The following is a 23,665-nucleotide window of genomic DNA, read 5'->3' as shown; positions in this document are numbered from 1 at the left end:
GATTATTCCACTTAAAATGTTTACCAGCACTCGGTAATCTCGATAGGAAGACAGCACTACTACTGTCCCATATAGCTGTGTGTGTGTGTGTGTGTTCAAAATGGGTCAAATATGCCTTTGAACTGGCTGAAATCAGTCAAATTTCTGCTGTGAAAGCTGAATTACAAACAAATTTATATGGCTGTTACTTATCCACTTCACAAAAATGCAAGCCCACTATTTGCTAACACTGTATTTTATTTGTGCAAGAAGTGTGAAGGACGAGCTCTGCAAAATGCATGAAGGCACTGGTTATATTAAGAGTTGTGTGCTTTTTTCCCCTCAATACCAAAGCTGTAGCAGAATTCCAGGTACAGACTTTCTATCTGATTTTAATTCCTCCAAGCAGTTCATATAATTACAAGGACTTAAATGGTACATGTCTCAATTACAGGCGAGCAGTAAAATGGACATGACTAATGGATTTTACTGCCTCTGGAATCACTAAATGGTCATTCCTACCCCATTTGGTTTTCTGGCCACTTTGGGCCTCATTTCCACCCTCTCTTGGGTGCACTTTGAAAAACCTGCATGGGGCAGAGAGTGATGTCACCATCAATGTACCCTTTATGTCCTGTGGTTTGTTTTTAGAGTCGGTCATTGTGTAACTACGTCAAACTGTACCTCATTACTAAAATCCCACCAGTCTAGTTTCTCTGGTACCCGGTAAACAAGTGTGGTCTCCAGTAGCTGGTGTAACATTCCTGTCTCCTGTCCTAACTGGCTGCTAACTCCCATTCTTTAATCCAAGCACATATTCATGCTCTTTTAATCAGCTACATTTGCTCTTTAAACTTATCCTCATAAAAATATTAACTTACAATGATGATATTTATTGAGAAATGTTTTATTTGAAGAGGAATGACTTGAGGTAGGATCCATGTTGGTTTCCTCTATTTTTTAGTCTTTTGAATCTCAGGTCTGATAAAAGTTGGTCCGAATTTAAAGTTATTGGCAGAAGAACAAATCTGAACACCTGGCTGTTTGTTTTTATCAACCTTAACATGAAGCACATCTTTTCTTCTCAATTATGAATTTGCCAGTTTTGTGAAATCCTTGTGATTCTTGCTCTTATATTTGTCTTAGTTAGGTTTTCACAGGGTATGATGTGACTCACTTTTCTTTGCTCTCCAGGGTGGCGCCCCAGCTTCAAATACTACAATATGTGGGTTTCTCTGGCTGGAGCTGTACTCTGCTGTGTGGTGATGTTTGTCATCAACTGGTGGGCGGCTCTCCTCACCAACGTCATCGTCATGGGTCTCTATATCTATGTCAGCTACAAGAAGCCAGGTAGGTGACTAGTTTAGTTTAGTTTAGTTCATTAGTTTATTATGTCGTGGACAATCCCAATTAATTAACTGCATCAATGACAGTAAAAAGGGCAGCTTTAGCCAACATGGCTAATATCCTGCTGTAGTCCCCGGCCAGATGACAATAGGCACCTTTTTTTATGTGTGTTTATGTGTTAGGTGAAGGGGATTTAATAAAACCAAAGGTTTTTTGTTTGTTTATAAATACAATTACATAGTTAACAAGTGGGCATATAGTTTATATAGCTTTTCAGTAAATACAACTGAATCAGATAAATGTACTATTTTGTACATTATTGTTGGAGCCAATGAGAAAAAAACACTAAATTTGTAATATTTGGGAATAACAAAGTTGTCATATCACGATGTGATGATATCCAAAATCCCAGACAATATCGACACCTCTCCTAGTCCTGCGTCCAGTGGCATGTAGGTAAGAAGATGGGCATGACACATGGTACATTTTAGTTGTGATGACAAAATATATGGAGAAGATCTTTGTAAATTTGGAGACTGATTGCAGAGATCTCCAATCCTGTGGGAATATCCCATTAATGTTAGTGTCCTGTGTTACTTAATACATATTGTGCTGAAAACAAATCCAGAGGAACTGCAGGATTTGCTCTGAGTCGACGCGGTTGACACAGTAACTCACTTGTTAGCCCTGTTTCATCACAGCAGGAAGACATGCGTTTGAACCAGCCCTGAGGGATATTTCAGAAAGCAGGCTTACTGACTAGCTCGTTTGTTAACCAAGAGTTCAGGGAAACCTGGGATTTTGGTCTCAGGAAGTGAGATTACAGCAGTTCTAGGTCAGTCACTACAGTGACTTGCACTCTGAAGCTAACCTGCTGGGTGGCAGCTTTACCTGAACTAACCTCCAGTTATCGCTCAGAAACCTTGTGGAGCTTGGACCATTTTACCTGGGAGATAGCTGTTGGACATGGCGTGCTCTTTTTTTGACAATCCGTCCACATCGAAGTCCACATTATTTTTTGCAGAAACCGATTTCTTCGTTGAAATTTGTCAGCAAATTGGGCTAAATCCTCTGCACTGACCCTTTGCCTTGTTGGTTTCTGTGGTGAATCCTTTAATCTGCTCTCCATCAATGGTGGCTTCTTCAGTCCATTGTGAACCCGCCTCACAAACTGTTCTGAAACCCAAGTTGGGTTTGTTCAACTCAGAGTTCAGCGTTATGTTCAGGGTTTGTTTAAGCACCTTCCTGAAATCCCCCCCAGGTCCTTTCTGTGTGGACTGTGAATGTTGCCTTTGTGTGTGCGTGGGTGGAGAGCCCCCAGAGGAAATCGCCCACAGACGAACTGAAGACTTTAAATTGGCTGTAGTTGTGAATGTGTGTGTTTTGTTGTTGCCCAGTGTTTGCTGGGATAGGTAACCTGACAATTTCCAGGGGAAAACAAATCAGGACAGGGCATCTTAACACATAAATATGCATAGGCCTTTCAAGTGGTCAGGCACAGCTCAAATAAAATGAAGAATTCTGATTAAGAAGCTTGATTTGGAAATGTTAGCACTTTTTAAAATACAGCTAAGAAGAACGTAGCTAAAGTAATATTTCACATGAATCAAACAACAGAGAAGCAGAGTAGGGTATAGAAAGCTAAGTCATACAAAGGTGGTCAAGTATCGGGCAGTATAACAAGAACTAGTCTACTGTTTAAGTTTAATAAGCAAATGATGATTCAGAGTCAGCAGTCAGTCCAGAGTTTAGGAGCCCTGGTGGCCAAGACCTCATGTATGACCACACACCTCCTCCAACACAAAGTTTGGTCTCGCAGCTCTAAACACACACCTGTTTGCACACTCAGTTTGACATGCAGCTACACACACACACGAGGCATCCCTACTGACGCCCAGCACCACATGGGTCAGACGGCCTTTGGCCTGGCAGGCCACCCATAAACAGTCTTCCTGACCCCACGGTGTGTTTTTGTCTGCATGTGTTGTCTCCTCCAGATGTGAACTGGGGTTCATCGACTCAGGCTCTGACCTACCACCAGGCTCTGACCCACACTCTGCACCTCAGTGGAGTAGAGGACCACGTCAAGAACTTCAGGTACCAAAAAGGAAATGCCTGTGTGTCCCTGTCTGTGTTATTTTGGCATAAAATCCAGCCATCTTATCAGCCTCAATTACAGTTGAGATGCCGTAGAATCACTCCGTTTGCCCAGTTTAATTTTCTTCACTGGATATGGTGACCAATGGTAAATCTTGTTCACAAAAATAGTGATGAAATGAAACTTGAAACAGGTGAAATAGACTAACTAAGATAAACCTTCTCCTATATATCTCCTATTTATTATGTATGTTTACAATTACATCACAATTAAAATTGCCCAAAATTCCCCACAATAAACAAAAGAAGAAAAAAAAAAAGAAACAAAGTGAATTTTTTAAGAGGATGAAATAAAACCTTCCCCAGGGCTCCTGTGTTTCAAAGGGTTAAACACTCATTGGGGAGGTGTTTTTGCACTGAACTTGCCAGAGATCTCTTGTCAATCAAACAGTGAGTCCAGGGGCTGGGATGCTTTTTAATTTTGATGTTCTGTTGGAAGTTTGTTTTTTCTTTCTGTTCACCCATGGTGGCTGCTCATGCCAGCTGCCCAGCTCTTCTGTTTATCACAAACAATCTGGAAACATAATCAAGACTATTTTGCCTCAGGAAAGACAGGCAGGTGTTGAGAACAGCAAATGTAAAAGCTTTGAATTGGCTCTTAACTGAATCCCAGTTGTTATAGAGACTAGCATGGAGTAGCTGTCAGTGTTGGGCAAGTTACCTTCATAACTTCATTACCTTCAAATACATTACATATATGTATGTCATATGATATTTAAAAGTCATGAGTTACTTGTAGTTCTGCCAGTGCGTATTATAGCGTATAAGTGAAAATCTGTAGGAGGTTTTCATATTTGGTTTGAAAGCAATTGTGGCATAGCTGTTCAGCAGGTCATACTCGCCCCATTCTTTTACCCCTGTGTTCTCATGTCTAATTATCAGTGGCACAGGAGGTAACACATGGCAGACAAGGAAAGCAACATGAGAGTAGGGAATCTGCAGGGACAGCGGCCGGGTGACAGTGAATAGACTGCAGTCACGATTATCCTACCTCTCAGCACATAACCACTTGCTCAGGAGAGCGTCTTATATAACTACATATCAGGGGAGACGAGTGGCAGACTGACTTTTCACAACCCTGTCCTCTGTCGCTCTTGTTGTACACTGAAGCGGTCTCCTCTCAGGCAGCCGTCACATGTCAGTACAGTATTGGTTGCTGTGCTTGTGTTGTAACATGCTCACAGTGCAAGTGAATTAGGATTAATCACATTATCTACACCACATCAAGCAAATGTTTGGTATGCTGGCCTAGTTTTTTTTTTTTTTTTTTTTTTCACTTACTACTGTATGTAGTATGTGGAAAAAATATGTTTAGAGGTTTGAATGTGTGTCTTGAGCAACATCAGCATTACCCAGGCCACCCTCCAGAACTAAAGAGCAGTGGACCTTTTTCACAGCAGCCATTTTGACATGAAACAGCAGGGTAAACACAGCTTTTACTAATGAAATTAATTAACTTCCATTAAGGTTTAGCAAAGCCTTTCAAGTGAGCAAGAATGAACAACAGCAGGACCTGGGCTGTGTTAGACCTAAACTCAACAGAGCCTTCATTAATGTCATCAGTAACACCTGTGTTTACCTGCTATTTCACGGCAAAATGGCTGCTGTGAAGAGTCTGTTTGCTCCAGCACAGCAGTGGAACAGAGACGAGCAAATTGAGAAGTTCTGGACTAAGTAGATGAAGATGAAGAGAGACAAGTGAAAAGACGGCAAAAAAAGGAAGGAGATTTGCATATATTACCGCAGCAGGCAAGGCTTTCTGAAAAAAAATTTGTTCAAAATGTCTTCAGAATGGGATTCTTTGGAGCTTAGGCAATAGCTGTAGCAGCACATTCATCAGTTAGTTTCAACACAATTAATACCACATGTCATTTGGAAGACTCGCAGTATCTTTGTAGCAGCACTCAGGGCTTGAACCTTACAGCTTTTGTTTTTCACGGGATGTGCCAGCAGGGCAGAGAGCTGTGCTGGTTGCTGAGAGCTTTTTCTGGGCCAACAGTTGACGCTCATATTCGGGTGGCAATCAAACTGATGTAAAATAGATAAATGAAAATAAAGTCCGTTTTTTGCAGGGAAAAATATCTAACTTGGCAGAAATACTTCAGACATACTGAATGTTTTTGTGTATTATTTACATAATTATTATTAGTGGAACTCAGAAAAGACCTCAAAGTTCATCTTCCAGCTGAAGGGTTTCTGGTACAGAAGTGGACATTAGATAATTTATTGGCATTTATGGAGATACATTCTGTTTAAATCTAAACATTAGTCATAACCCTTGACCTTTAAACATACAGTTCCTAATATTGGTCTTTGTAGTCCTTCAGCATAGACCCTCCAGGGAGCTAAGGCAGTAGACTTAGATGAAATGAAACAGCACTGATAGAGTGAAACAGTCACATTCAGGACTGAAGGATGGTGCCTTCCTGTTCATTGTCCTAAAGTGACATGAGAGCCCAACCAGATGAAGGGTAGCATCAACATTTAGTGTGACAAACCTGTCAAGGTGCTCAGCGAGGCCGCCCCTGCCAACAGTGCCCACGCTTGTTACTGTAACCCTAATCCAACAAAATGCAGGTGTAACATCTGCCTAACAAAATGTGTTTGTTTTCCCAGTGCTTGCACACGTTGCATATGATGCACTTGTGGTTTTGAGCATGTACCGGGCATGTGTCTCCACCTTGGAGAGGTTCCCATGGCAATAAATCAACAAAGAGATTAAGAGACATCTGACAGTGTCTTCAAAACTACTTGAACGTTGCTCTCAGCTCCTTTGTCTCTCCCCCGACCGGCTCCATTAAATCTCACAGTGCTTAACATATTTGCTTTGATGTGCGCTACTCTGGTCCTCTACAAGCCTGTTTTTACATCCTTGGCCAAGAAAAGAGAGACCGCTCCCCAGGTCACAAGAAGATGTGGATAGAAACAAAAACGTGCACATGTGACTGTGAAAAGGGGAAAAGGTTTGATACTAAAATGTAGCTGATCAGTTAGACCGTGTACCACATAACTATTGAGGCTAATGCTGCGTTCAAGTCCTCGTCAGATTCATGGGATAATTCTGAAGCTCCCGTTTCCTGGTTTGTAAAATAGTAATAATAATAATGATAATAAAATAAAAAATAAAATAGCATGGTATTCATGTGCAAAGCATTTGGGGACTCATGAGATTAAACTTTATTGATCCCAAAGGAAATTCATGCACCAGAGATTACTCAAAATGCAAAATGCAAAAACAGCAGAAGCACCAAAATGCTAACAACTTCACTAACTCTTGTTACATCTAGAATCCTGATTTGCCTAACTTGATTGCCCAACTTTGTGTGGCATTCATGTGCACTTTGTGCTGGGAAACTGGAATATTCAATAAACCTGACACCACATGAACGAGCCAGAAGTCGCAGTTTCTGCCGCCCTGGTTCAGTATTAGGCCAGGCTCCACTCGACCTATCAACTAAAGCAGAAATGCCAAAAAAGTGCTGAAAATAAATAAATAAAATAAAATGAGTTGATGCTAACTGTAATGTGGACGTGCTTCTGTTATTTGTGTTTGCCCCCAGACCACAGTGTTTGGTGATGACTGGCTATCCCAACTCCCGTCCAGCTCTTCTTCACCTGGTCCACTCTTTCACCAAGAATGTCGGCCTGTTGATCTGTGGCCATGTTCGCACGGTAAGTAGCTGCACTGTTGTTCGTTTTTGTCGTCATTTTGTTTTTGTGGGTACGTCCAAGTTATTTTTTTTATGAGGACAGATGCTATTGCAACTCTCGAACGGTTCCTAAATTGCTTCAGAGACTAATAATGATAGCGCCACAAAGGAAATTATTGTGGCGTCATTGATCGACCAAGACATGTCTTTGAAGATATACTTTGAGAGAGGCAATTTAGTCATGAGCACTGTGATTGTTGGCCACACAGTCAATAACAGTTGACCTCATTAGATTTATTTACTTGGATGTTATGACAGATGCCACCAACATAAGTGCTTCGGAAAATCCCACAAAGGCCATTAGCCATGAAAAGCTCAAAGAATGATCCATATACACTAAGTGCAGCCCACTTCATTGTTTTCCTCTCTTCATTAAAGAATCATACCAGTGATTTTGCATATTTAGTGCAATAACTACAAAATGCTCATACTGTGTTTCTGCTTTTCTGAAAGCAAAAAGTCCCATATCATTTTTCCTGCCTTTTATCCAGCCACTGGTTTCCATTCATTCCACTACAATGTGAAAATGAACTTTCAGAGACTTCAGACTTTCTTCACACCAGTGTTCCATCACTATATATAATAAAGTCGTCCACATCAGTTTCCCTAAAAGCAGCAGCACTGTTGTGTTTTGATGACTGATGACTGCATGGTTTGTGTTTGTTGCAGTGTAAAATGTAGGTAAAATTGTAGTAAATGGGCCAAACATTCAAAGTCACTGTTGTGGTGCTTTTAAGGCCATTCTTTCAAGCTTGTATTTCTCATTTTAGGTAAAATATATCCTAAAGTGGCACCGTGGTCATGGGGGCTGACGTAATTGTTCCTCTGCTGTATACTACTGTGTAAAAAGCCCTTTACCGATCCCCTGGCAGCCACCCTGAAAGTTCACAGTCAGAGGCCCTCTTTGATTGGATGAAGGCAGGCTCCATGCAGTCCGCCAGCCCTCGCTGGAACATGCTGCCCCCCAATGAGTGCCCTCTGTTTTGCCCTCCTGCTTGGCTCTTCCATTAGCACTGAGAGAGAGAGAGCCTCACACGAACCGATGGTGTAAACATTCCCCGCTAATAGCGATACATGTTCCTGGCTTAGGGCGTCTTCTGTGTGCTCTTTTCTTCAGAAATAAACAAACTCCCCGATGATGACGTTTGGAGCAGAGCTTTTGAATTAGGGCTTTTTACCGACTTCTCCCCAGTAATCACAGTCAGACTAAATTTATCATCCTGTTACTTTTGATTTTGTTAGGACAAACTGAGATTGGTCCACATGGTCATTTGAGCTAATCATCCTAAGTCAGCCGCGGGCAGTGCCACTGGGACACATTTTATGTGCTGTGTGTGTGTGTATGCTTCTCCATAGGGCTCCAGAAGGCCAAACTTCAAAGAGTTGGCAACAGACCAATCCCGTTACCAGCGATGGCTGCTGAGGAACGAAACCAAGGCCTTCTACACCCCAGTGTTCGCTGAAGACATGAGACAGGGCACCCAGTACCTGCTACAGGTAGGAAAATGTGGTAGAAGAGGGTGTGACGATATCACTGAACCAACACAATTAGTGACTGTATGTGCAAAGATTAATTCCCTGGAAGCCTATTTACATCTTTTGTGGACTGACATCAAATGGCAGCAGATGCCAGCAGTGTTGGCTTACTGCGTGCTGCTGGTGTTTGTTGGGGTTAATAGGCACTTATTTCTAATGGAACATGTTTTTCCTAAATGTTGTAAAATGGCTGCCAGCTCTGAATGTTTCAAATTGTTTCTCTTGCTTTCCACTGGAAATCATTTTATCAGTGTGCTATAAAACAGTGGTTTTCAAAGTGGGGTCCGGGGGGGTTTCCCAGGGGTCCTTTAGGGTCTTCCAGTGGGTCCTCAGCAAAAATGAGGAATAGTGGAAAAGTTAAAGTTCTTATGAAAAGCTGCGTTCAGGTGCCTTTCATGAGCATTTAAATACAAGAAAAATGATCCAGCATCACTCATCTGACATTCAACAGTCATCTGATTTTTTTATGGTCATTTTTGTGTAACTTTTTACTAATTTCTTGCTAAATTATAGGTCATTTCTTGCTAATTTACTGAATGCCTTTTCACATGTTTTTGAACAAATTGATTTGCTTGGGGAAAAGACAATTGACAAATGATTCCCCCAGAATTCCTGGAACATTACTAAAGAATTAGAACAACAAATGACCAGAAAATGAGGGGAAAAAATGTCAGTTTGCAAAAAATACTTAAAGAATTACCCCAAACTATTCTAAATGTTACTTGTAAACTTTAAAATGATATTTTTAAATATTAGATTAGTGATGCTAGATTGACAACAGATTTTTTGTGTTTGAATGCTTTGAAATCAGGGCCCTTACAGAGTAAAATGACTTCAGCTGGGGGTCGGCAGCTTAATGAAAGTCAACTTGGGGGTCCAGGAGAAGTTTGAAAACCCCCGCTATGAAGTACAGCAAAAGTGAGGCGCTGGAAGTCGTCATAGTTGCTGAAACACGGAGTTGATTCAGTGCCACAAAGCTTTGCTGCTGAATGCTCTGACCACCTCTCGTTCTCCTCAAGGCTGCTGGTCTGGGTCGCCTCCGGCCCAACACGCTGGTGCTCGGCTTCAAAAACGACTGGAGGGACGGCGACATGATGAATGTGGAGACGTACATCCACATGATCCAGTGAGTTGGCGACATTTTGCACGGCCGTTCTGCCATTTAACCTTTTGAAACCTGAACAAATTCACTTGATTTGTTTGGAACAGTCACTACAAAATGACCTCCAAAAATGTGTTAAACAAGCAAGCAAACAAGCAAAAAAAAAAAAAAAAAAAAAAACACTTGGAAGCAGGTTACAGTTTTTTAAAGAAAAGTGTAAAACAAAATTTCAAGAAATTAAGAAAAAACTTTACAAGCAGATACGTTAAAAATGACCAGAACATTATAAAAAATAGTAAACTACAAAACAATCAGCAAAAAAAGAGCACATATATTAGCAAATTTGTAAAGTAATTTCAAGACTATCATATACATAAAAAACTGTATTATTATAATTAATAAAGTTATATATTTAAAATTAGAAGAGCAGTACCAGAAAATTACCCATATCTATATATTAAGAAAAATCGATGTGAAAATTACAGGAAAAAAAATAATATCATAAAATCATAACAATAATAAAGACTAAGCCAAAAAATTCCCTGGGTTTCAAATGGTTAAAGAAGCATGACTGTACCAGGGGCCTGCCTGGAAAGATTTACTGATGAGAATCCTATTACAGCACTTAGGATGAGTAATAGAATGTAAGGCTAACACAGCTGGACACACACACACACACACACACACACACACAGAACCTGGACTAACAAACAGCGCAGGGTGCAGAGTTTGGCCGCCTAAAGCCCTTGTTCCCTGCTCAACTCTAAACCGGTCATGTGAGATTGTGACCAAAAGACTTAAGCCGAATCTGTTCCTGATTGTTAACTGTGGGGATTAAGGCTTTACAGTGGAAGGTCAGAGATGGTTCGGCCCGCTATATTAAAATCACCTCTAATACGCTCCGCAATGTGCTCTTTAGTCTCAATCCAATAACTAGCTGGAGCTTCCAGTGTAGCTTGTTTTCCAGTGATATAATTGTCTCCATGAAAGATTAGAAACAGGTTGTAACTTGAAATTTCTCGTCCTCGTGAGAAACTACCGTAGCAGCCCTTTTATTCTGCAGTGATTGTTTTCCTCCTTTGAAAATGGTCCATGTCGTCGCGGTTGTTTGTGTGCGTGCGCGGACAAGCACTCTTTGGTCTTTGCAGAATAATCAAGCGTGTCATGCTTGTCTCTGCCGGCTGCTAATCATGAGCCTCATCTGTTTGTTTTTGCTTTGCAGCGATGCCTTTGACTTCCAGTATGGTGCTGTTATCCTTCGACTGAAAGAGGGGCTGGACGTGTCCCATATCCAAGGACAAGGTATTGACCACACTCACAGACACGAACATTTTTCATGCTAAATCACTCTAACGCAGAGTTGGGTCCGGGTCTTTGAGGGGCTTCCAGCAGGTAAGGTGAGGAATAGTTTCATTTCACTGTAATTTAATTCACTAGAAATTGTTACAGTGCAGAAAACATATGGCAGATCATTTTAACATTTGCTTAACCTCACAACGATTTTCAGTGTTTGAAAATGAGCAAAACATACTTTAAAAAAATGACAAGAAAACTATGGTTTATAATTATTAACATGATATATTTAAAGGTCTGGTTATTTCAGTAGCCTAACTTTTCATGCTTTCTTGTTTTTTCTTCCCCCTTCTTCGCTGTCTCTATGCAACTCTGCTTTGTCTGCACTCATTCTGCCATCTCAAAACTAATGTTTCTAATTCTCACCGTGTTATTTCCATTCCTCCCCATCTCGTCTTCCCCTTTCCCATCCCTCTCCATGCCTCATGTCTCGTTGTCCCAGATGACCTGCTGTCCTCTCAGGAGAAGTCATCAGGGATGAAGGATGTGGTTGTGTCCATAGACATGAGCAAGGACTCCGACGGGGATTCATCCAAGCCGTCGTCTAAAGCCACCAGTCTCCAGAACAGTCCGGCCATACAGAAAGGTTAGACAACCTGAGTGTTAATATGATCTTCATGTAACTAGGCGGTTGTCTTATGGAAACAAATGATTTTTTCAGTAATTGTTACAGAACGCAGGATAAAAATATCCTGATATTCAGTCTGAATTCAGACCCAGTGTCAGCTGATTTCTGTAGGCGAAGGAACTCAAATCCTGCTAACCAGTCAAGTGAAAGTGAGGTAATCAGTGAAATCACCTGGTGTAGTTTTTGGTTGGAATGAAAACCTGCAGGCTAACAATTCAAATTTTGTTCAAAATATTGTGAGAATATCAAATTGTGAACCCTGTATTGTGAACAAATCAAATCATGAACTGAGTGAATCGTCACACCCCCAGTGAATATAATAATTAAGCTAAGTTTCAGCTAATGCTGGCTAGGACCTAATACAAACACTGAAACATCATATATTTTTTGAGATGGTCAGAGTATTACTGTGGGGGTATGTGTATTGATGTATGGCATTGGTGCAAAACAAAAGCCTGTGTGTGTGTATTTTGTTCGTACATCATTTGAGGTCATGACCAAGGAAGGGTTTTTGTTGAGGATGTAAAAAGCAGTTTAGCACCATTCTCAAAGATCCTTCTGAATCCATCAGTGGCTTTCCTTATTCAACCCCCCCTACACACACACACACACACACACACACACACTCAGTGCCTCAAGAGGAAGTTGCCTCTGTCACCCATGACCCTAGTCATCCCACTGGGCCCAGTTTGTTAGTCCACAGCTGTCTTGGCCACACAGAGCATGTGTGTGTGTCCCAGTCACATCACACATCATTGTGCTGTATAAGTGCCACCCACTCAAGCTCTTAGTAAACAAACAAAGAAACTGCTCCCAGACTGTGGGAACTGTACTACTATACATTCCCAACCGGTGTCAGACCACGAGGGTCTGACCGATACACACCACGTTCTTAAAGGTCAGCATTTGTGCCGATACTCTTTATTTTTAAATGTGATCATTTTCTTTCCCACAAAAATTCTACAAATCCCGAGCTTTGTGCCCCTCTCCCTTCCCCCAGTGCCGTCCTTAGACATTCAGGGGACCTCAGCAAAAAATCTTTCGGGATCCATTGCGTTTCACCTTCAATAGATCAATGTAGGCCCAAATAACAACCCATATGACACAAGACAATAACTTTGTAGCGGTCTGTTGTGAACTGTTTGGGAACCAGTGCCGTCCCTGGACATTTGGGGACCTCGGCCAAAAAAAATAACTTTACCATGACTGTGAACAGATTAATGTAGGTCTAGATAATAACCTGTATGTTAACACAAGGCCATAAGACTTTGTGGCATTCTATTTTGAAATCTTTTAATGTGTCTTCGCTTCTATGTGTACAAAACATTGAAGCATTTAGTTTAATTGAGCTTTCAAAAAAATCTTAATGTGGGGGCTCTATTTTGAGGAAAAGGTGAGGCTCTTTTTCCCCAAGAGCTGTATTTTTGTTGGGGTGGAAACGCCTCTGAAACAGCGTCTGAGTAGTCAGCGGATGCTAAAATGCGCGACTGAAAGTCATACAGTTGGCATTCACTTAGACGGGTGAGCGGCTCCTTGAGAGAGGCGGGTTTCATAGCAGGTTTTACCGATCGACACCCAGAAGCTTCTCGTGGTTTTATGATCATTAGTTGGTTCATTAGAATATCGCTAAGTGCATTACTTAAGCGATGGTGTGGCTCAGGAGGCACAGCAATTATCTAGCAAATGGCGAGTTCCCGCTTCACTTGTAAAGAGGGCATGACGAAGTGTCGTTGAGGAAGACACTGAACCCCTTAAGTGCTGCTGCTGCTGGAGGTGCCGCCTCCTGTGGCAGCCTCCGCCATCAGTGTCTCAGTGTGTGTGTGGTCGGCTGAACGTGAGGCACACGCTGTCAAGCACTTTGTCATTAGACTAGAGAAGCATGATATAACTGCTGTGTATTTACCATTACTTTGCTTTGACCTTGAAAACATAAAACTTGCCTGGCATGTGAGGACACTAAAGAACAACAGCAAGTTTCCCAGTACTCATCAAAGTTTCCTCGAGGACCTTGTTTTCTGACATTGAAGAAGCTGATTTAATGTTGGGAGGAATGTAGAAAGCAGGGGTGTGTCTGTGTGTGTTCGTATAAGCGTATCGCCTGCGTTGTTCGCTGCGTAAACAAATTGTGTCAGTTTCCTACATTGTGAAAATGTTGGCCTGGTGACAAGTGACAAAACTGACAAATTGAAGATTAATGCCATGTTCAGTTAATCCTCTTAGTTGCAGGCAAAAGCTAATACCCGACTCTTTATTAATGTAGGCTGTGGCTCAGATGCAGCACACATCTTTGTGGAGTAATTTTCCTTCTATTACTGTGCTCACCTTAGACATGTTTATTTATAATCCAAGGACAAGGAGGCTGTCAGTGAAATACGTCAACCACAGAACTTGAATGGAGTAGAATGGACATTGCTCTGTCTGCTGCGCTCATTTGGCCAGAATAAAATGACAGTTGTAGTCGTTTGCTACCGTAACAAGACAGTAGAGCCATAAAATGTGTCACACTTGCTTCAGAGCTGCAGATATGTTGTACTGTGGCTGCAGCCCAAGAGCAGAAAATACTAAAAGAACAGACCTTTTTACTTAACCCTATAATGCCTGAACTATTAAAGAATTGGCAGAAAAATCCATTTTTTTTTAAAAAAATTGAACCCTTTATTTAGTCCTGTAACAATATATATATATATATATATATATATATATATATATAAAAATCAAAAAATATGTTATTACACAACCTTTCTAGTGTATGATATATGATATGTACTTGAAGTGCCAATGGTATGGTCCAGGGTGAACAGGGGAAGTGTTCAAAGGTATACAACAGTATTTTGGTCAAGTATTGATTAAACTGAAAACAAAAAATGGAATTGAAAATGTGTATCATATATGATACAAATGGCTTTATAGGGTTAATAAAACTCCTTACATACTACAAACTGTTTGGGTATTCAGCCCAGCTTCAGTCGAGAAGAAAAGTGTTAACTTTAACAGGTTTATGTACCACGGCAACGATGCACATAAAAATGGCCACCGCTCTGTCCATCCTGCGATGTTGATTTGAATTCTACTCAATTCAAACTCTGAGAAACAGAAATGATTCAAGTGCCGTCTCACATGTCCAGAAAACTTTTCTTTTATTAACAAATGGCCGGTCAAAGCCGGCTTCATTTACCCAGAGACAAACTCCTGGCTTGAAACTACTGATTTCATTGACTTGGTTGGGCAGGAGATCTCAGAAATAAAGTCTGAGCTCTCTGTTAAAAGCCCAGACAGCTGGAGAAACCTCACCAAAGCTTCTTTGTTCTCCGTGATGCTGATTGCCAAACCATTACGGTGTAGTCGTTTTCCAGCGCCATATCTCCTCCTCACTCCTGACAGTCTTAGTTAACATGTCTTATGAGCACCATGCTGTATGTATGTATCTCTGCGTTTGTGATTTTTTTTTTTTCATTGCTAAATGTGGCACTATTCATCTCAACAAACCAAGCGCTTTGACACACCTTACATTATTTCAACTCCCATTTTAATTGGCTACTTAGCCAAATGCGGTTTGTTTTGTTTTTTTCCAACAAGTGACGAGGTTATAGTCCATTCTATGTAAGTTGATCTACAGCACTGACTGTACATTGGCTCTTTCTGATGTTTTCTATCACCAGCGAGTTTACTGTCTGCTTCTAAACTGGGATTTGGAATTATCTAAATTGTAGTATCTGGCTAGCTAACTTGACTAATCCAGCCAATTTGAGGTTTTTGCCAATCAAGACTTTAATTACTCACACACCCGTTGCTACAAACACCAGGGTTCATGTACCAAACCTAACATTATGTGTACTAAAATAGAGAAGCCACAATATGTTGTCTGTGCTGTGTCATCCCATCACATCACCAGTAACATCCACTTTAACCTGATCTTTGGATGCTGGGAAAGAACAGACCCCGAACTTCAGGGCCTATGCTTTTCTGGTCATGGCTACTACAACTAAATGTTAATCCCTCCATTCTGTTTTTTTTTTCTTTTTCTTTTTATATTGCCCAGATGACGATGATGATGGCAAAGCTCCAACTCAACCTCTGTTGAAAAAAGGCAGGAAATCCACTTCATTGAGTGGCCTTTAAATCTCTGTTTTTTTACTTTCTCTGATTCTCTTTCACCTCTCAATTGTTGTTTCTGTCTTTTTTTTTTTTTTTTTAAGTTTGTCTATCCTTCCCAACCTCTGTTCTGTCTCTTTTGCGCTCTCCTTTTCCTCTCGATGAGATTTAGTGCCTCAGTTTTACACATAACCTCTCTCTGTCCTGTGTTTCGGTCCTGCTAGCTAGTTGGCTTTTGAGGTAACATTTTTCTTTTCCTCTCGCTCTCCTGCTGTCCTGTCCACTTTTAGCCGTTTCCAGCTTGAAGCTCGAGCCCAGTCTCTCAAGCTGTGTGTGATTGCACATTCAAGTCTGGGACTGTCTCATTTAATTTATTGTGTGTGTCCGTGCCAACATTTCAGTTTCCTCCAAAGTGTCTTCAGTCTCTGCCTGTCTATTAAGCAGCTGCTTCTTCTCTTGGAAGGTGACAGCTTGTCCCTAGCCTTCTTTTTCAGTATGAAAACTCCTCTCCTGTTTTCCCTCTACTGTATTCAGACCTGTTCAGCCACTTCTAGAGCCTCTCCTTTCCTTCCTGTTTGCTTTCTGTCCAATATTGCTACTGTTTTCCTTATATTCATTCACAGAAATCTCTTCAGCCGAGGTTTTCAAAGTAGGAGGTGGGCTTCCCCATGGGAAATAAACAGTTTCAGGAGAGGGTGAAAATTCAAGCATTTTTGATATACTGTTTATTTAGTCATTTTGTCAGAGATGTCATTCTGCAGAATTCTACATTTTTATGTAATATCAATCAGCAATATTAGGCTAATCCTGGATATTTACTTCTTGGATGTCTTTGGGATCCTGTAGCTCTTACAGACATTGAATAATTGATTAAAAAAAAACTAAAAACTAAGGGTGGGGTGGGCTGGCACCTTTTTCTAAGCCTTTGTTGGAGGGGAGGCCCACAGTCTCAGACTTTGAAAACCCTTGCTCTAGGGTAAACACTAATCATAACTTTGAAGTGAGGTTTGAAACCTTGTCTTTCTTGCTTTATTTAATTTGTTTAATCTGTCCTTGCTACTTCCTCACCATTGTAATCTCAATCTGTATTTCATGTGCTCCTTTTGCTCAATCAAACATGGAGCAGGGCAACATCGTAGAACAGACAGCTCACTGAACATTTTACAGTCCACAAAGCCAGACTTCATGTTTCTCCATAAGAAATCCAAACGTGAGCTTTTGTTGTGACCACCGAGCCTCGGCTGTTGGTGCGTCTCTCTGAAAGTCAGATCACAGCGTTTGAAATGGAGTCACACGCAAATCTTCATGCTCCGTTCTATTTATTTATTTCTCACATGTGTAGACAGAGACAGGATGTTTCCAGCCTTTAGCCTTCATCAGCGTCATTACTAGTGGTGAGGACCAGTCTCATTTTTATAGACACGTGCTGAGTTCCCACAGGTAGATGAGTCTCCCAGGATAACTTCTCAACATGTGAAGAACCACAGGTAGATAAATTCATGTATTATATGTGAAGGTCATATCATTGTAAATAGAAATCATTAGTGCTATTGTTTAAAGCAATCTACACCAATCTAAGAAGACATTGAGAGAGTTTTTCAAGAAATGACTGTTATGAGGATGTCAGGTAATCACTGTTTATAACTCAGATCCTGACAACAATAAATAAGCAAAGTCATGGATTTAACTTGTAGCAGAATCACAGCCGTCTACTGAAGAAAATGCCATGAAAATATATTTTCATCAAAATGTTACTAATAAAGACTGAACGCACCAGGTATATGTGCCGTTCATAAATCATTGCATGACAGTAATTAATAAAAAATGGTGAGATTTAGGTTCAAATTAGATAAACAACATATTCATTTTTCAGCACATGTGAGAAACATAAAATAGAAACATGGCGGTTTGAGTGAAACTCCATTTCCAACATTATGATGAACACATCCACTATTCATGCTATGACAGCTTCCATACTGAATCCCACACTCTGACATGTAACACAGCCAACAAAAGACTAAATAGTAATAACTGTTTTTATCTTGTCATCTAAATTACTGCGTGTTTTTTCCTCCTGCGTTGGTGTTTTCTGTATGTTGCGGTGTGTCTGCGTGTGCGTTTGGCCTCCCCCCCTCCAGACAAGAAGAGCCCCACCGTACCACTGAACCTGTCCGACCAGAGGCTGCTGGAGGCCAGCCAGCAGTTCCAGAAGAAACAAGGGAAAGGCACCGTGGACGTCTGGTGGCTGTTTGATGACGGAGGTGAGCTTGGCAGTGAAAGGGACTTGCTGTGGTTTTTGTCTTTTCTCGATGAAAGTCGCACTCCAAAATCACCCATGTTTCCTCATGTAGGTTTTTGACTGTGGTGTTCCACGCCGGCACTTCATCATACAACATGTGGAGTGATAGTAGGCTCCTCGCCAACACAGTAGCGCTGTTTAAGAAGTGAGGGAATTGAGACCTTGTAGCGGCTCCAAAGCTAAAACTAACTATAAACACAGTCTGATAATCTTTGTGGCAGCTGGCTTCACGAAACCAAACTATGTCAGTCCTGGCTGTCTGGTCTCATCAAGGTAGTTATCAACTAGTTCAACTCTGTGTTCACTTGATAGGGCCATTAGTTTTATTCATTTTTGTTTTTTATTTATTATTTGATTGCAAATTCTGTGGTTGTTTTTTGAAAAGTTTGCATAGTGCACCCATAAAACAAAATTGAACTGTAGCCAGGTGTTTGATTGTATAGTTGCCTAGGCATTATATGAGGGGCTGAAATATCCTCATTAGTTGCTCCGTGCTGCTTTTGGCTTCTAATCCACAATATTGTGTTTCCATCTCTCCATCGACTTCCATAGTGTGGCAAAACATCTTTTATAATGACAATTTTAGCACATAAACTCTGTGTAATTACAGTTATTTTTCAAAGTGCCATCTGGTTGTGTCATCCTGGCCTAAGGATACTGTGTGGAACTTTGCTGTCTGCCGGATCTGCTTTCCATTGCAAATTAGAAAATAGCAAGAAAACAGATGTTTAATTTCCTCACCTGAACTTGGTATTTTTTATTTTGGCATAATCTGCTTTGTTCATGTTTGTTTATGTGCTAAAAGTGTAATTACCTCCGACAAGGAGCTGGCGGCGGTTATGTACCTGCCAGGTCTGTCCACCTGTCTGTGTTTGAGAAAGCAAGAGAATGGAGACTGGATTATCAGGCTGGATTATCAGCACTGTAAAGCACAGAGCAAGCTCATACAAATATGCATTATAGTCGAAGTATCCTTTTAATGTCATGGCAGTGCTGACAAACTCTGAGTGTTCAGATACAAGTCGCATATGGGCTGCATGCCTCGGGATCCCATTTTGTGCCATATCGCCATGATCCAGATTAGAATCACATCTGACTCTATGCTTTTTAATGTTGTGCCGAGGGAAAACCATAACACAACAACACTTTTAGCTGCAGCATAAGTGATGCCAAAGTTCAAACGTGATATGAAACAAGAAACTGGTCTTTTTGTAAGTGCCCTCCAGTAACCTTACTTATGCCGGGCAAATTTAATATGTCCTCCACCTGCAGCTCTGAAGAAAGCTTCACCTCTGCAGAGACTCTGAGTCTCTCTGGCAGACTGCCTGCAAACGATGAAAGCAAGATTTTATGCCAGGTTTTTGCATGTTTACACCACCAAGTCTCTTCTTCAGAGCTTTTGAGCACCTCTCTGATGTCCCACCTTAAGGTTTGACCCTGCTCATCCCCTACCTGCTAACCAACAAGAAGAGGTGGAAGGACTGCAAGATTCGCGTGTTCATTGGAGGAAAGATCAACAGGATTGACCACGACCGCCGAGCGTAAGTGCAGCTTTTGTTCTGAAGCCACATTTCACAGGAGAGACCGCTTTGTCGCAGTTCCCAGCCCAGTCTGACAAAGATTATGGCTGATACATTCTCAACAACTACCTTTAGCTTATAAAACCATTGGTACGTAGACAAGGTCATGAAAGACAACAAACACAGCAAGAAAAAAAAAAAAAAAAAAAAGGTAGGACTTTAGACTCAGTTTCATGATGATTTGTTCACCCAATGATGACAATAAAGGACCATTTTAATTAAAAATTACACATTACACATAATGTTTAACTGTAAGCTCTGTCAGATCATGGAGTCACTGGGAGGAGATGATGCTAATTTGACTTTTAACAGAAAACCTTCCTAACTTCCCTGTTTGGTTTGTGGTCCAGCTCTAAAGGGTTTGACCCTCGCTGAAACCCATCAGCCTTTTAGCACAAATGTTCAGTCGCTTGTTTATCTTGACAGGGTTTTCTCATCACAGCTCTTCCCCACATCTCTGCCATTTGTTCTGTTTCTGTTGTTTGTCTTGTGTAAGCCTCTATCTCCTGTAGCATCTCCAATCCCTCGGTGCTCTTATTAGCTTGATTATTAGTAGTGATAGCAGTATTATTAGGAGTCCAAGACACATCAACAAGGAAAAAGGGAACAAAATTTGGAAGGATGTGGTTGTTCAGAACAGCAAATGTAAAAGCTTTTATGAACTGACTATGGGTTCAATCGCTATTTTCACAGCAATCAGAAAATAAGTTTATTTATATCAAAATGACCCAGATTACTTTTACTTTGTTTCTTTTTACCTTGCATGTTCCAGTCTCTTAACATTGTTAGTTGATATTGTATGCCAGGCAGTGTATACCCACAGACAATATCAGTTTTCAGCACAAAGGGATTTCTCACCCTCCATTGCTCTTAATGCACACACACACACACACACACATGCACACACATACACACACACGCTCACTTCCCTTGTCTCTCTCTTATTGTCCCCCACAGCTGCCTCCTGCTCCTTTTGTTGGATAAAATTAGCTCAGCGCGAGCAGCCAAGCCTTTTATCTCCATGTGGAGGCAGAGATTTTGAATTTGCACTTTGAAGTCCCCCGTGTTCGATTATTGGAAACTCCAAAACAAAGCATTTCATCACACATTTGAAACTTCAGTGTTGACTTTCTCATACCGTTAAGCTGTTCTTTATTCTATCTTTTCTTCTTGATGATCCAACTAAATTGCAAAAGCTGTGCGTTATTTCAGGGGTTCTCAAAGTGGGGTGTAGGGACTTCCAAGCAAAATGAGGAAAACTTTAAATTCACTTTAATTTCTGCGCTTGGCATCTGAACGCAGGCTGTGTTCAGATGCCTGTTCAGATATATATTTTTGCTAATTTAACAGTTTTTATTATTATTATTATTATTATTTTTATTTAAGCTTATTTATTTATGCTTTGTTCTGATGTTTTTATTTATGCTATTTTGCTGATTGCCCTGTTCCTTGCATGTTTTGAAAGTGAATTTGTCATTAGGAGTCATTATGTTAACGTTATGTTTTAAATACAAGTAGACAATTCCATAATTAACACAAACCTAAATATCTTTTCATATCAAACCCCTAAGGGCAAAACCACTTCGTCTGGGGCTTCACGAGGGTCAACCTGGGCCCCAGAACATGAAAAAGTTTGAAAACCCCTGCTTTATTGCCCATCATCAGGGAAAGTGGCATGGTTGGCAGCAATATGTGCTAGCACAGGAGATGATGTTTAAAGCCACGCATTCTTTGACATGAAGGCTAGAGGAAATGACTGTCATAAAAAAGGATCTTCACAGCCCCCCAAACCCCACAAAAAAGAAATGTGTTCAAACAAAGCTATTCAAAATGGCTTCCCCTGGCTTCTAAAATGGGTCACAGGCGTCATCTCCATCCAAAGCTCCTTGGACGGAGGTTTCAGGGGTTTACTACATCTCTCTTTGTTGTATTTTCTGTGCAGGATGGCTACTCTGCTCAGCAAGTTCAGGATAGACTTCTCTGACATCACCGTGCTCGGAGACATCAACACCAAGCCCAAGAAGGAGAAGTAAGAGTTCTTTATTAAGCCCCTCAACACAACTGGTTTTCAGCTTGCCACATCAAGTCTTTTAGAATAAGATTGGAACGAGCCTGTACATCTATTTTTGTTCACAATGTGTTACATGATTAATGCAATTCTTTAGCCTCTTGAAGAAAGCAAAAGAAAGCAAAAATATCTGCACACATAAGTATTTTTGGTTGCAGGTGTGCAAAGAAGAAAAAAACTCACCTCGGTGCAGGAAAATGTGCATGTAGCACATGCATATCAGTGCACCGCTAATTTATGGCTGAAATTTAGGTCATTTTTAATTTATGTATTTTGCATTTCTGTGCTCCACCATCAGAGCACAGAAAAGCAAAACAACAACCAGACACATACCAGATGCAGTAAATAAGTCCAATGGAATTTCCTTGGAATAATACAGAGGGACATAGTATTTTATTAAAATTGCCAGTGGCACAAAAGCAAAATATTTTAATGCTATGTTTAATATCATTGTCATGAACAGCAGGAAGGTCTGTATCACTTTTACAGATAGAAACATACACAAAAAAAAACACAAAATTGGTAATAATCATAGAAAATGAAACACATCCACACCCTGTCCTGTGTCCCTTTAAATGTACGGTGAGGTCTGGCTTGGCCATTTCCTTATGCAACTAAACAACACTGAGCCTTTGTGCTTCTGCAAGTGAACTGACCATGAACCCGTTGTTGTCCAGCTCGTCAGCCTTTGAGGAGATGATTGAGCCGTATCGGCTAAAGGAGGATGACATGGAGCAGGAGGTTGCCGAGAGGCTGAAGAACAGCGAGCCCTGGAGGATCACCGACAACGAGCTGGAGCTCTATCGTGCCAAGGTCAGCACGCTGCACTGCACAACCGGCAGTAACTTTGATAATCAAAGATCACACAAAAGAAGTTTTAGGTTTTAGAGTTATGACTACAACAACATTCTGAGCAAAAACAATGTTTGCTAAGAGGAATGATAACCTAAAGCAGACAAAGTAAAACCAAACAAATCAGGAGTAATAGCTGCTGTAAACAGTTGACGGCTCTTTGTTATGAGGATCCAAGGCAGATCAATGATATTTTAATAAGCTGTCATTGATTGTGATGACACTGTTGATTCTGCACAAGGACAGTATCAGCAATACAGAATTTTATGAAAAATATATTAATACTGTATTGAGGAAATGTTTCAGCCACACAGAAACTACTTCAGCTTCTTATTCAAAATGCTGCTGCCAAGAAATATAATATTCTTTTATCGGAAAGTTTTTATGAATGCTCGATAAGTTGCTCTGTTGTATTGTCCCTTTTTTGACAAGTTTATATTGTTTGCTATTGCTAAGAAAATGCTATATAAAGTTTTCATTATTGTTATTGTTGTTATTGCATTACACAAGTCTGGAAATCCCTACACTGATTACCAATCAATCAGAGAATTGATTTTAAAATTTTGCTACTTGTCTACAAGTCACTCCGAGTTTTGTTATAATGGGATAACCTCCCCAATGATGTTAGACAGGTCAAAACTTTGACAACTTTTGTGTTTTGAACGGCCTATTCTGCCTCATAATGAAACCTTTCTCTCTCTCTTTAATTTGATTTCATATTTGTTATTCTATAAAGCACTTTGAATTGTCTCTGTGTAGGAAATGTGCCTTATAAATGAAGCTATTTAGATAATCTGCCGTGTGAAAAGCATAGAAATGTAATTTGGCTGATTTTATAAATATATTATGATAGCCTAATGCGTTTGGAAAGAGGAATGAGTGGTTTGTATGAAGGAATAAGTCTGCCCCGCCCGCTGCACTGTTGGAATAATGTCAGCAATGAAGCAGCTTGAGATGATTAT

General features: G+C 40.6%; 1 protein-coding gene across 2 annotated transcripts in view; it reads left to right on the top strand.

Annotated features, from left to right (window-relative positions):
- The window catches only part of slc12a2 (solute carrier family 12 member 2), a 77,278-nt gene that overhangs the window by 48,080 nt on the left and 5,533 nt on the right, over nucleotides 1–23,665 (top strand). The window contains exons 14-25 of one of the 2 annotated variants that reach the window (XM_030064727.1): nucleotides 1,174–1,329; nucleotides 3,324–3,423; nucleotides 7,044–7,155; nucleotides 8,550–8,690; nucleotides 9,749–9,855; nucleotides 11,054–11,133; nucleotides 11,627–11,770; nucleotides 15,852–15,899; nucleotides 18,043–18,165; nucleotides 19,633–19,744; nucleotides 21,726–21,812; nucleotides 22,529–22,664. In XM_030064727.1, the coding sequence (XP_029920587.1) occupies nucleotides 1,174–1,329; nucleotides 3,324–3,423; nucleotides 7,044–7,155; nucleotides 8,550–8,690; nucleotides 9,749–9,855; nucleotides 11,054–11,133; nucleotides 11,627–11,770; nucleotides 15,852–15,899; nucleotides 18,043–18,165; nucleotides 19,633–19,744; nucleotides 21,726–21,812; nucleotides 22,529–22,664 (1,346 nt within the window). The remainder of the gene's footprint in view (nucleotides 1–1,173; nucleotides 1,330–3,323; nucleotides 3,424–7,043; nucleotides 7,156–8,549; nucleotides 8,691–9,748; nucleotides 9,856–11,053; nucleotides 11,134–11,626; nucleotides 11,771–15,851; nucleotides 15,900–18,042; nucleotides 18,166–19,632; nucleotides 19,745–21,725; nucleotides 21,813–22,528; nucleotides 22,665–23,665) is intronic. The other variant, XM_030064729.1, reaches the window with a different exon arrangement.

Source organism: Myripristis murdjan, chromosome 12, assembly GCF_902150065.1.
Source record: "Myripristis murdjan chromosome 12, fMyrMur1.1, whole genome shotgun sequence".
NCBI lineage: Eukaryota > Metazoa > Chordata > Actinopteri > Holocentriformes > Holocentridae > Myripristis > Myripristis murdjan.
The sequence above is the reverse complement of the archived record's forward strand: the minus strand, read 5'-3'. Positions and strand labels throughout refer to the sequence as shown.